We start from the raw sequence: 13,955 nt of genomic DNA on the forward strand, positions 1-13,955 counted from the left end.
GTGATGTTTGGAGAGGATGCTGAAGTGTTTATCATTGTACGTTTGCCTTCCCTCCATCTTATGATGGATTATGCAAGAGGTAACTGATATTTGTGTTTTGCTGTTCCCTTGACACATCCTGACACTCAGTGCAACACTTTGGTGTGATTGTACAAAGCACGTACTCGTACTGCTCTGTCTTATATAACAGTGATAAAAGTGAAGTGGTTGTATGTGGCTGTGTACGATGGTGATGATTGGACATTCACTTGGTGTGCACATTGTCATTGTTGTGGATAAGGCATTGGGTTCAAGTGAATAGATTCTTGGCTCCTTGCTAGCATAGCTGGTGGCTATTGTTAGCCTTCAGCAGGTGGCTGTTACTCTTGCATCGAATATGGGGCTAACATGTAGCGGATGTTGGGCCACAGCAGGTGTTTTTCTCTCATGGTGGAGCTGCTATTCTTTGCCCAGAGTGTTTTTGTTGGCAGGTTTCTATTACTTGCTTAGTGTAGCAGGTGTCTTGCAATTTTATTTGTCTAGCATTGTTATGTTGCAACAGGTGTCTTTTATTTGGTTTATAGACTGGTGTGTATCTATTGACTTGGCTGTATATTATATTTAACAATTAACAGTTATTTTCAATGTTGATTAATCTACTGATTATGTTCTTGATTAATCGAATAATGTTAAGATATATTTATATATGTGAGAGTGACAGATTTCCTTCTTTGGTATAGTTACTACCAAACTTGAGTAGCACTAGCTTTAGTGATTTTGTTATGATTTTTTAAAGAATTTGTTTAATTGCTTGCCATAGCAGTATGAGCTGTCATTAATTTGTCATTACAAACATAATCTATAGTGACAAGCGTTAGCTACGCTTGGTGTGAGAGCCATTTGTTATGTGACTATTTTTAGAGCTCTGTGGCTGCAGAGGATGTGCCAAGCCACAGAGGCGGGTGGAGGCTGCTGACCCCTGACCACCTTCCTCTGAATGTTACAGTCGGAAACAACATATCAGTCACCCTCAGCACGGAGCGTTCCCACCAGAGAGACATACCCAGAATCCTCTAAAGACCTCAGCTACTGAACAAGGTGCAGACCGTGGCTGTCTGTTAAAGTTAGCACAGGAGTGTTTTACATGTCATGCATATGGTGACAGGTAAGGTGCTGCCCCATGCCTACCCTCATCTTGTCTGTCTTTGGTAGACAGTCCAGAACAGGGCAACCTTTGACCCTTTGTTTGGATCGGTATTCTGTACCCACAGCAACAGTGCTCCACACACAAATTCTGTCATCTCCTTTGGGGGTTTTGCTGCTATTTGACAGTGAAAGTACCAATTTCCAGTCTATTTATGTCTGGATTCAAGGGATTACTTTGGGAGTTGATTGAGTTAGAGATATTTTTATTTTGGAATGACGGAAAGACTTCATTGCCTGTCTGTTGGTTATGTATGTACATAGCTCTTTATCTGTCTGTGGTCTGGTGGACAATAGAAGTGCTGTGGTTTGCGTGCTAAGGTCACGAGCAGATCTCTGCTCTGTCCTTCCTCTGTGTTCCGGTTTGGCAGCCTCACAGTCCCCAAACATCCTTTATCCAAACCACACCTTCTTAGTGTCCCACTCAGATAAAAGACTCAATATTTTGCTGCTTTCACTGCCTTTAATTTATCTCTACATTCGCTCCCACCCTCTCTCGTTCCTGTCCTTGGTCAACAGTCAACACCATGCGTAGCGGGCATAATTATGTTTGCCAACATTCCATGCACATATTTGGCTTAAAGACTGTAGTAGGCCATAATGAGTCAGCGAGCTATGAAACCAACCGCCATTCAGTGTGACAAGGGGTGCCAGTAGTGGCTCTGGTCATGGCCACGCTAGCCGCTTTGTGTGGTGTCATTGTCCCCAAGGTCACTCCTCTGCTCTGCACAGCTGTAACAGGGAGACAAACACAGACCTGCTGTGGTTTAAAAAAAAGAGGGTAAGAAAAAAGAAAAGGCTTGTGTTTGGAACAGGATGTGGAAAATGAACTTCTCTCAACCCCCACAAGGAAATCATGTTTTTCCTGTCGATTCAAAGCTATAGCTATGGATAAAGCACTCCAAGAACTGGAGAGAGAAGAATATACTAAATGAATATAGTTTATATTTTTTGTGCTTGGCAGGGTATAATCAGAAAACAAATAAAATAAATAAACACAATCCAAAACAGCATGAAGCCAAAACATGCCATGATGAAATGTATTAAAACTCTCCACATGTATCAACCAGACTCAGTGTGCATACTGAACATTTTGTCAAAATCGATGTGAGCTATGATGTTCTTAATTGTTTCACAGAATGAGCTTTCTGTTTAGCATCTTTGTGGAAGTCACACATCACATAAATCTCTGTGTGTACACTCGTGTGCTCAATGACAACACACTGTGGGACGACGCCTAAATCACATCAGCTTAATCACTGGTGTGATTTATGGCCTCCATATGGTTTTTGGTACTTTTTTAAAAAGTTAAGTGAATCATGGTTTTTCATCCAACATGAAAACATCAGTCCACTGTGTTTGTTGCTAACGAGCACTAGTTGGTAGTGCTGAGGGCACGCACAGAGTCAATGAAGCGAAACGAACATCTATTACGTAAAGGAGACAGTAAAAAGAGCAGCGAATAGTTGCAGGATGATGGTACTTGTTGACAGTAAATCTTAAGGATGACTGGAAAATGCAGGCATCTGGAAACACCCCTGCAGCTTGCTGATAATGAAGAGCCATAAATCACAGAAGGAACAAACAAACTGAATGCACTCTGAGACACACACACACACACACACGCACACACACGCACACACACACACACACACACACACACACACACACACACACACACACACACACACACACACACACACACACAAATTCATAGATGCTGAAACATGTACACAGGAATTCATTGTAAAACCAGGTGCAATTTAGGTAACACTTATTCAGGCTTGTGATTTAGGGTTTTAATTGGGACATTTGGCTTAAGCATGTGTTCACATTTCTGTTTTGAATGTGTTTTCATTCATGGTTGCCTTGAAGTTACATTACCTCAGCCAGTATACACCTGAGTGCCTCATTCCATTATTCATCTTTGCCCTCAGTTTTAATGCCTAAGGAAAACGTGGGACCTACTCATTAAAGGGATTTTCAAAAAATATGTAGAGCTAAATATCTTATTGTGGCAGGTGAAAGTGTACCTGTGCACAATGTGTGTCAGCCAACGCTCTGTTGACCAGCTAAATGCCGTTCCCTGTAAAGGAGGCAGTGCATTCTTTAGTAAATGCTACAAAACTGTGACCCAGCGAGGTCTCGCCCACTGATCCTCCTGATAAGTCACTAAGATGTGTGTCTGCCGAGGGACTGCTGTGGGGCCGCCACAGTCTTCTGCAGAGGACTGTCTAATCCCTCTGTGTTGTTAACCCACTCTCCGCTCTCTCCCCAAAATGTCAGCGGCTAATCCACAGGCTAGCATTGTTGGTGCAGTTGGGACAATGAGTCTTATCCCTATTAACTCTGGTCCATAAACTGCAAATACAAACTGGTGGTGGGCAGGGAACAGGTGACACATTTTGTCTTTTAATCAAATATTCTATAATGGACGATAGTCTGATGCGTTCGTCTGTGTTTTTTTTTCTTGTGAAATTGTTTATATAGTGTAACATAACATATTTTACATCACATTTGTTGCTGTTTGATGAGTTTTCAGTCAGTGCTGAAATGATGTATTGTCCATATATTCTGGAATATATGGACCTACCAGAAGTAGAAAGACGTTATTTTAGCCACATTCAGCTGTCTTATTTATTGCAGGTGACGCTTTGTGCGCGATTCAGTCCAGATCAGACTTTACTGGGTGTATAGTTAGAACCACAGAGTCTCATTGAGGACTCTGGTCTTATGGTCCGCATGCATGTAAACATGAACGGTTTTCATTTATGAAAACCTGTAAGAGTGACATTTGGTGATGACCTGTTAGTTTGCTTTTTGGGAGGAAGTTAAGAGTTATTTTCTTGTCCAGTGACAGATTCCAGGGGCCAGTCAACAGTTCACAGTTTATGCTCCAGGGGCCCAGCACTAAATCCTACCAGACACTGCCTGAAACCAGAAGCCTGTTGCTTTGGCCTACTCTTGTAAACAAAGGCAAATGTGTGTGTGTGTGTGTGTGTGTGTGTGTGTGTGTGTGTGTGTGTGTGTGTGTGTGTGTGTGTGTGTGTGTGTGTGTGTGTGTGTGTGCGCGTGTGTGTGCGTGTGCGTGTGTGCGTATGCGCACATATCCACTTTTCTCACTCTTTCATTTAACATCACCCCATACAGAAATACAGAACATATCACATGACTTGAGGTTGAGTGAGAGAACGAGGCCTCAGCTGGCGGTCAGTGTGTGTGTGTGTGTGTGTGTGTGTGTGTGTGTGTGTGTGTGTGTGTGTGTGTGTGTGTGTGTGTGTGTGTGTGTGTGTGTGTGTGTGTGTGTGTGTGAGAGAGAGAGAGATTGAGTGCACAGTGGATACGGTAAAATCATTAACTTCGTAACAGCTGAAGACTGAAAGTGCATTGATTCATGTTGTAGATTTCACCTGAGCTTTTCATATCTTACTAGATGTCAGGACATGGAACTGAGATGTTTTCAAGTGTCACCAAATTTTTAAGGTTTTCTTTTCAAATAGCTGTTAAATCCAACATCTGGACACTAATATACATCTTCTGCAGGAAATGTTCCAACGCATCATTACACTAAGTCATCGCATCACTTCCTGTTGACACACTCCAAGTGTGACATATGGAAACTGTTAAAAATGTGGAAAGGGGGCACAGGGGAGAAAATATGAGGGTTTGGGGGGATAGGACATTTCCTCAAGGAGAAGGCTAAAATGAGATTGTTTCCCACGTTTCCTTGCACATGTGCACTCAGGGGTCGACAGAGCGTGCAGAATAAATTCTTTTATAAGTGCAGGGCAGAAAGAGCACATTCATGCCAGTCAAAAAACAGAAATGAGCTCCAGATAACATCTCCAAAGGCTCTGGACAGGCGTGTGCGTGCGCTCACACACACAAAACATCTTTCCTCCCTCTGTCACAGTTATATGTCTGGTGCTGGAGCCGCCAGTTTACCTGACCGTAAGGCATCTGCACCAATTTAGCCATTTGCGTTAAGTGGTGGAGAAAAAGGTTTGGGTTAGCCTGAGCTCCCTAATCCTTGGCCAGCACCGACCATGGGTGGTCACACACACACACACACACACACACACACCACACACACACACACACACACACACACACACACACACACACACACACTCACTCTCACACACACATACTGCAGCTGCAGCGCAGGAGGGGGCTGGGGATGAGAGGGTGGCGGTGGGGTTGAGAGAGGCATGGATTGCTCGGATTTGTTGTGCAAGAGCCACATGCCAATGGCTTGCTTAACATCTTTGACTAACTCACACAGAGAGGCTTGTGCGTGCAGCTGTACACAATGTAGGGTCCGTCACTGAAAAACAATTAAAAAATGATTTGTTAAAAGGGATGAGTATTGAACCTCACTGCTTTTTTTGGTCCCAACCAAAATGTGTCAGCAGCGCTGAGTGTCGAGAACTGCTACCAAATATTTAGTCAGTTTCACACTCTTCTTTACTTCTTCTGTGAGGGAGTCAAAACAAACTTATTCTGTGCAGTCAAAGTGTGTTCAAACCCTCAGAACATTATTTTAAATTTGAGTCCAAAGATACCAAATATGTTGCATGTGGTTTGCATCTGCAATGATGAGCAAGACATGTAGAACATTTCCATCAAAGAGATGTAATAGCCTCAAATGAAAAAGAATCTTGACGTCAAAGGTTTAGATCAAAATGTTTTGTCGAGAAATCACCTCCACAAAACCTTCTTATAATAAGCGTCAGTCTGTTGCTTGCTCATTTCTACGTACACATACAACATTGTGTTTTCAGGGTTTTTTTTTTCAAGATTTCTGAAACAAGTAAAAGCTTTTCAGTTGTAAACTGAAATGATTAGTTGTAAAACCTACTTTCCGAAGCTTCTTGCTACAATAATGACGATAATGACCCTGCAGCAATTTATCATGCAGGCACACATGCTTGCAGGCCACTACACACACACACACACACACACACACACACACACACACACACACACACACACACACACACACACACACACACACACACACACACACACACACACGTGTAAAGCAAACACATACCTCACCCCCTGTGCCCCCACACATCCCACTTCCAGTAAATTAGTGGCAGTAAATGAGGCAGCTGACGCTTGTGTGCGCCGCGGCCTACAGCTCCCCAGTGGACACCTGACACGGCCCGGACAACCCCACACAGGGACAACCTGCGCTGTGGCATGCCAGGGGGAGCGCAGGCAAACATCGGGAAACTATGCGAGCGTGGTGCTATGAAAACACTGGTACTAACTGGTACCCATTCATTCACATTCTTGTTAGGCTCTCTGGTCTCACACTCACATTTATTCAACTGTAATTGCTATTATGAGGGAAAACACTGCATTGTGTGAAGGTGAGATTTACACTGTGTATAAGTGACTTCATGGGTCATTGACAGGAACCCGTGGTGTGGTGTTTACACAACAGGAAGGGTGCACACTGGTGAACTGAATGTCTTGTTAAGCAGAGAACAGACCTCCCATATTGATTCCATTATTCAAGGCCAGTCTTCCTCCGACTTCTTATAAAAATACAGAAAGTTATAGATTTGTTTTTTTGTTGTTTTTTTATTAAACATCTCTGTGCCACAACATAAGATACAAAATATTTGGAACAAAGGCACACATGAATTGATCCAGTAATCTCTAAATATGTGATGACATATTTCAGTGTCAGGGCAGAATTAAAATTATTCTATAGTCTTGAATATATATATGACTGATAAATACAGAAAAACAAAAAAGTTGTCAGTGTTGTCTTTGGCAGAATCTCGCACTGTCAGCAGTGTTTTGCACACAGGGGAATGCAGCAAGGACACTGTTTTAAACAAAATAAAGCTAAAACTAAAGGTCTGTTTCTGCTGATGATTTAGTGACAAAAGAGTGAGTAGGGGTCTCTGGCTGTGGCTTCTCTGTGATTTGTCCACAGGGGGAATTTTACCCACTTTGCGTCTGAAACACCTGAAACCCACAAAGTGATTCAATTTTTTTTTTTTTTTTTTTTTTTCCCCCCACGCGTGCACAAATACACACTCACACATGGACAAATACACACTCACACATCAGACATATGTCTGAGTAGACAGCTCACCCACTTCTTCTAAGGAACCTGAGCAAGACAGATCGGGACCAAGACAACACTTTATCCAGCGTTAATCAGCCAACATGTTAGCAAAAGCAAACTCGCGTATGAGAGCAGGCATTGTATTCGCTCTCACCAGACTCTGTCACGCTTGTTGTAGTTCATCATAAGAGCCCCCTTGATATTTGAGAGGCTTTTTGCTGATTCATTCTGTTTGTTTCACATAGTACAACATGCTCTTATCGTGTAGACGTTAAAATGATTAATAATGACACTAATGCTCTTATCTTAAATATAGGTATGTTTACCACAGAATGTACATTAAAGAAGAAATTGCCTTGAGCTACAGAACTTCACCTTAATCAGATTTGAAAAGATTTGACTCTGCAAAACATAGGTATAAAAACATGTTGAAGTGTTGTTGGTGGTTATCCATCCATCCATAGACCAGGTTGCAGTGGGCCTGGACCGGATCTCAGGTGCTGGTCTGTTTCTTCTTCTGTGATATCCCAGAGCCTTGTTGTTACTGTGAGGTTTCTGGGCAACCAAAGGAGACTCCAAGGAAGCACAAAAACCCAGTACAATTAAAGAAATGAGATATAATCTGTTTTTATGAGCTGAGGTGCTGGTAGATGGATTTTAGTACCTTTGGAGAGAGCCAGGCTAGCTGCTAGTGGTAGCTTCATATTTACAATACAGTCATGGGAGTGGCATCAATCTCCCCACATAGATCTTGGCAAAGCAAGCAAATAAGTGCATTTTCCCAAATGTTGAAATGTTCCTTAAAGATGATTATCACTGTGGTTTTGGCTGTGTTGAATCTGCAGGGTAAGTAGCAGCCAAAGGGTAAGCAGGCTTTAAAGTAGTCACAGCAGGGCACAGCTAAATCATTTTAATTAGCCCTGAGGGGACAGAATAAACACAGAGGAGGAGGAGGCATTTATCTTAATAGGAATATCAGAAGATAAAGTAGATATTTACGCACTGAAGGCAATGTGGACAAAGGTGATACTTTTTATCGAGAATGTACCTTGTCCTCCTCGTCCTGTCTGATCTGTTCCAGGGGAGTGTGGATTAAAACAGGTCAGGGTGTTGAGGTCAGCCAAGGAACCTGAGGTCAAAAGTCAGAGGCAAGAGAGACCTCTGCATTCCAACTGACTGCCCCCCCCCCCCCCCCCCCACACACACACACACACTCACACACTTTACCAATGAAACAGCTGCTCTATTTTTACCAGAAACTCTGTGTTGATGCAGTTTCCCTAAATCCCACCACAAAGCCAAAGAAGGAAATCCTACGTGCACAGAATGCTGAGAATCTACTATGGCTACAGAAAGTGTTGTGATTTTATCAGTGATGTCTACGTGAGGGTTGGATCAACACTAGATCAGAGGAGAGTGTGCTGCGTGCTCTGACTTTAAATGATGTGATATTTGTTCAGAAGTCTCTGGCGGGTTAGTTATCTCTTCTGACTCTTTGTAACAACGTTTTCACATCAGAAAACTATGCTTATGGAGCTTTAGAAACCCCCTTCTTGATATGGCCAATGTGTGTTTCTATGATTGTTTTATTGGTGTCTTGTGCAAAGGGACTAAATAAGTAGCTCACACAACATCATTACACTGAATAAATACTGTTATTTGATATTTCCCATTAATGTTTCTTAATATTTTTCATCGCACAAACACATTGTTGAACATTTATTTAGGACTGTTTAAAGATTGCTGGATGGATGAAGAGATTTTACTGTATGAGTTGAAAACGCATCGAACCTAAGTTACCTCAGCTGATCCCTTTTCTCTTCTCTTTCCCAGAGCACCTCTACCGTTCCTGAGAAAGAAAAAGCTGGTGAGTCCTTGCTGTTTTTTCATCCTCGTGTTCAGTTTAGATCTCAACACTCTAGATAATAGCATTAGCTTGCTTTTAGCTTTATTTCTTTCTCATTTTTTTGTCATGTGTGCGTTTGGAAAAAGCGTGCGTCTGCAGTTGATATGTCTGTGTCTGGTCTGGTGTCATGTGAAGAGATTCTACGTGATGGTTTGTGATTGATAGCCTTGTCCGGTGTTCACAACATGAGGCAGGAGAGGAAGGAGGGAGGGGCTGAGTGGAGGAGGACAGGCTCTGCTTCCATGAGACACTGGATGCGAGTGTAGATAAGATCCTAGACTCATCTCCTAAACCATCAAGGCCAGTCGCCTTTCAAAGATAACAGCCAGACTGGATGTCGTGTCTGATGCCCCAAACTTTTGACCTGTACTTATTTACCCTTTGCCCCCATTTCTTACTTCTTTTGAGAATAAACAGCTAAATGCTTATAAATCCATCCAAATACACAGCATAGCACACATGCACTCTTGTGACTGTAATGTTTGTATACTATAGGCCTACAGTTATCAATCCTCATGACTTCCTCCTGATGAACAGCATCACAGTGTTGATATCACGTTATGTCATCACTTTGCAATGCTTGCCATCATCCACTTTGCACACTTTATTATGAATCGATCTTAAGAAGAAACTCAATCTGTAGTGACTGCCCCCTCCATGCTGGCTCCGACCTCTCTGTCAGCAGTCTGCCGGTAATGCACAGGGTCATCAGAAAACTATGGATGGACAGACCTACTTTCAGACAGCCTGCAGGGGAGCAGTGTTCATTAAACACCCCCCTGTGTCGTCAGTCCGCTGGTAAACAATACCAGCGAGGTGGTTCGATGTGGGGACGAGGCTTTCATATTGCCCCCCGCTGACTCAAAGCCCGCTGGGAGTCCTCACTCACTCTCGCTCTGTCTCTCCTTCTAATTACCGCCACTTGCTGAAAACCTTCCTTGGGAAATGTGCACAAACTGTCAGCATGTTTGTTCGTGTGTGTGTATGTGTGTGTGTGTGTGTGTGTGTGTGTGTGTGTGTGTGTGTGTGTGTGTGCATACATGAGCATGACTACTTTTTTGGCGAAAGGCCCACTCCAAATGTTTTTTACAAGGAGGCCAAAGCTTGCAAAAATGCACAGCACCAACTGCAAAGATGTCAAATGCTCTTGGTCATTTTTCTTTTTTTGAATCAGTCTGACTTCCTGTAATCAAGTTATGTAACCTCCATCTCTGGGTCTGTGTGATGGAACCCAGGACTCTGGAGGGGGGGTTGGGGTACAATGGGAGTTGGCGGAGTTTTGGGGGACTTGGTGGAGCACAAAGCCCAGTGTTCATTGTGACACTTCAAAGCCCCCTCTGTATGTCCACCATTTAAGCCCCTGGGAATGACACATTTGTGACAGTGTTACATCACACACCATGCCCTAAAGGCTCCTGCTGCACCGCCATGAAAGACAGCTCATTCATGGTTAATTTTACTATCTGTGTGACAACGGAAGCACACCAGCGATCAACAAGAAGTTTCCACAGGCCCGCGCTCTCTAACTGCACAGTTGATGACCTCCCTGTGGCGTCGGGTGTACCTTTAGTGAGTGGTCAGCGTCACGGCTTTCCTCTGCACAAAGAGGATGTGTCTAAATGCAGCAGAGTTACAACTGACAACCTGGTGTTTAGATGTGTTCTTTATGGGGCTCCTGTGGTGCTGCACAGCCTAGCCTGAGCTTCAGGGGGGTGTTTTTTCACAGAAATGATGCAAGTCATATCATACTGCATACCATCTGATGACGATAAGAACAGTCATGCAGCAAGTCATGCATGACTGTCCTTATCATCGGTTAAGCATGGTCTAGGAGATGATGCATGTGATGTGATGTCTTTGGTCTGTTGTTTAAAACAAACTCATGAAGCACTAAATGTGGCGTCAAGAAAGCCAAAAAAAAATCGATGTCATGCTTTCTGTGCATTGATTATGTGAATATTTTCAAGGATTAGGATCAATACGTAAAGGGAAAAAAACCCTTTTGTAAGCTTCTTATTTGAACATTCATAACATTTTTTTATGACGAATTGATTGATGAATTGTTGATATTTTATGACTATATTTACGTAGTTAGGTGTCTCAATATCACCCTCCTGGAGTCTGTTGTGGTCAAATCATGCCTGTTCATGTTGACTAAACAGACAATGGAGACGTCAGTTAGGCAAAAGTGGGGGTGGCTCATAATAGAGAAAGGCTTGACTATCACATGGAAGTTGGCCTCAGTCCACACAGGCATAAGAACAGGTGTGAATGAATAGTTCTTGTTGTTGTAGCTCTGCAGTTTTACACCGCATGATCATATCATCATAACAAACCAGAGTAGGCGTTTGAACTTTAAAATTGTGTGGTAACTGTCTTTTTCTCACCTGATAACATCATACATTCATTGTTCAGCTGTGTCCCTTAAGTAGGCACAAATACTATAGAATTTACTCTTTTACAAAAAAGAGAAATTGGTCCTTAAATGTAACACATATGGTGCTCTATAGACCAAGCACAGTGTTTTTTTAACCTGTCATCAACTTTACAATCATACAACTGTCTTGAATTGTCCAATAATCTGAACATGTTAAACTAATTTTTCTGCACATGGCTCTGGTTTTGCTCAAGCTACGGTCAGTGATTGACATCAACTTTTCAACTTCTGTATGCAGCAGAAGAATGCAGACCACTTCTCTCTCTCTCTCTCTCTCTCTCTCTCTCTCCCACCAGTGTTTGAGCTTGTCAACACCACACTTTAGAGATTCCTGGCTCTAAGAATGGTCTATCTTTTTGTGCCCTTGATTGTAGCTGAGTTGGAGGCACCTTGCTGTGCCTTCCTGATCTAAATATAAACCAGTGGGAATATATAAACAGAACACAATGATGGGCATCCAACCAACAGTAGGGTTAAATCCTGACCTTTTACCTGGACTCATAGACTCATAGTTTACAGCACTTGATGTAGGTGGAGGAAAGGAAAACCGAGGAAAGAGGAAGTGGTTTAGCTCCCTCAGTGGAGTCCTGTATGTGAGGGGCACTGTGACATCAGGGAGTTGGTGGTTCCTGTGAATAACTTGTCTCATCATTTCTGTCTGTCTGGCTCTCCTTTTTGTTTCCTTGTTTCTCTTACCTCCCTCGTTTCCTCTCCAGTCACCGTTCTTCCCTTCTTGGAACTCCAGTGACAAATTCATGTTACTGGTATTTAAAGCTGGTGATACTGGTAAATGCAGCTGTGTTTTTTTTACTCTTCTTCAATTGTGTCTGAGCGTTGACCTCTGGGGATCCCAGAATTTCTCATCATATTATCACAAACTGTGAAAAGTCCCCTCTGTTGCTGCATCCGTTTCACCGTTTCTTCAAAAGAAACAACACAATTTTTTGTACCCAAAAGACGTTGAGTCACCACATTTTGAGACATGCTTGTATTTGTTTCACTGTTGAGAGATAAGTGAGAAGACTCTTTCATGTCTGTTGGTAAATATAGAAGTAGAGCCAGCAGTTGATTTGTGCTGTTTAGCTTAAAAACTGGAAACAAGGGGATACAGCTAGCCTGCCCTCCTCCAAGTAAAAACTAAATGACCTACTAGCACCTCTACATTTTTCTAATATAAAATGTGTACCTCTACTATACCAGAGATGGAAAAATGACCTGTTATGGTGATAGCCAGGTTAGCTTTTCCCCCTTGCCAATCTAAGCTAATTGTCTGCTGACTCTAGCCTCATATGTAGGACAAAAAAAAAAAAGAGAATTTCCCAAAAAGTGAAACTATTCCTTGAATACAACTGGCATAGAGATGTGATTGCGTTGTGCTCTTCGGCATCTGACTTGATTATCAGGGTAAACGACTAACAGAGTCCTTTCAGCAGCAGCACAGATGGTGTCTGAAAATCCTTGCTCATCCACAGATCTTGTGATTGGGCTTTTTGGCTCTGACAGACCACATGTGCAGTCTGCAGAATGAGCGCGTTTCCACGCCAATTTTCACGTAGTTCAGAGAGCGTCACAGTGAAATCAGCTAGCATTCATTCTTGTATCCTTTGTACCCTGCAGCGACACGCTCTTTGAGGACATTGCTCTCATTTGAGAAGATGCTTTGACAGATGTAATAAAGCTCCCTTTGCCTGGAGCTGAGTCAATAATAGCTCCTGACTGATGTTCCTGTTTCTGTTGCTTGTTCCTGCTCTTTGATTGAGTCTGCCTTGTCCCACTTTTTTTGCCACCCCTCCATACACAGTACATGAGTGTTGTGCTGTGTTTGTGCAAGGTCACATTCCTGGCCTCCCCCCGTCAGTCTACTCCAGCTTCAACCCCCCCCCCCCCAAACAGCCCCTCCTCTCCCCTCCCATTTGACACACTCTGCCCGGCTTCCTGTGTGGAGACTGGTACTGTAACACGCTGGAGTCCATTCCATTTATATTTCACACTTCCAATTCAGCTGTGAAAGCAATTACAGGTGCAATCTGTTCCCCTTGGAAGAAGATAATTCTACTTTCTTATCTTAAATGTCATACATGCATGTACTTGATATTTTGGAATATTTTGGGGTTGACAGGTCTTTCTTTGGGAATCCATCTCCCTCTGAACAGGAAACCACTACATAAGGGGAATTTACAACAGGAAGTCAGCTTGCTGAACTCCCAGAGTAGCAAAAACAAAAGTCTCCCCTGTGCCAAAGAAAGAAACCTTTAGTCATTGCTCTTACTTTAGCTTTATTTTTCAGCAGATTGGTATGTGTTTCGTCACTCACTGTGCATGAAAGGCAGGTATTGCTT

At 42.8% G+C, this 13,955-nt stretch overlaps 1 protein-coding gene across 1 annotated transcript in view; it reads left to right on the plus strand.

Moving 5' to 3' along the window:
- dlc1 (DLC1 Rho GTPase activating protein) overlaps positions 1–13,955 on the plus strand; it is a 77,215-nt gene that overhangs the window by 10,795 nt on the left and 52,465 nt on the right. Inside the window, exon 5 of the mRNA XM_070971169.1 lies at positions 9,107–9,140. Within this exon, the coding sequence (XP_070827270.1) occupies positions 9,107–9,140 (34 nt within the window). The remainder of the gene's footprint in view (positions 1–9,106; positions 9,141–13,955) is intronic.

This window comes from Chaetodon trifascialis, chromosome 2, assembly GCF_039877785.1.
Source record: "Chaetodon trifascialis isolate fChaTrf1 chromosome 2, fChaTrf1.hap1, whole genome shotgun sequence".
Classification (NCBI taxonomy): domain Eukaryota; kingdom Metazoa; phylum Chordata; class Actinopteri; order Chaetodontiformes; family Chaetodontidae; genus Chaetodon; species Chaetodon trifascialis.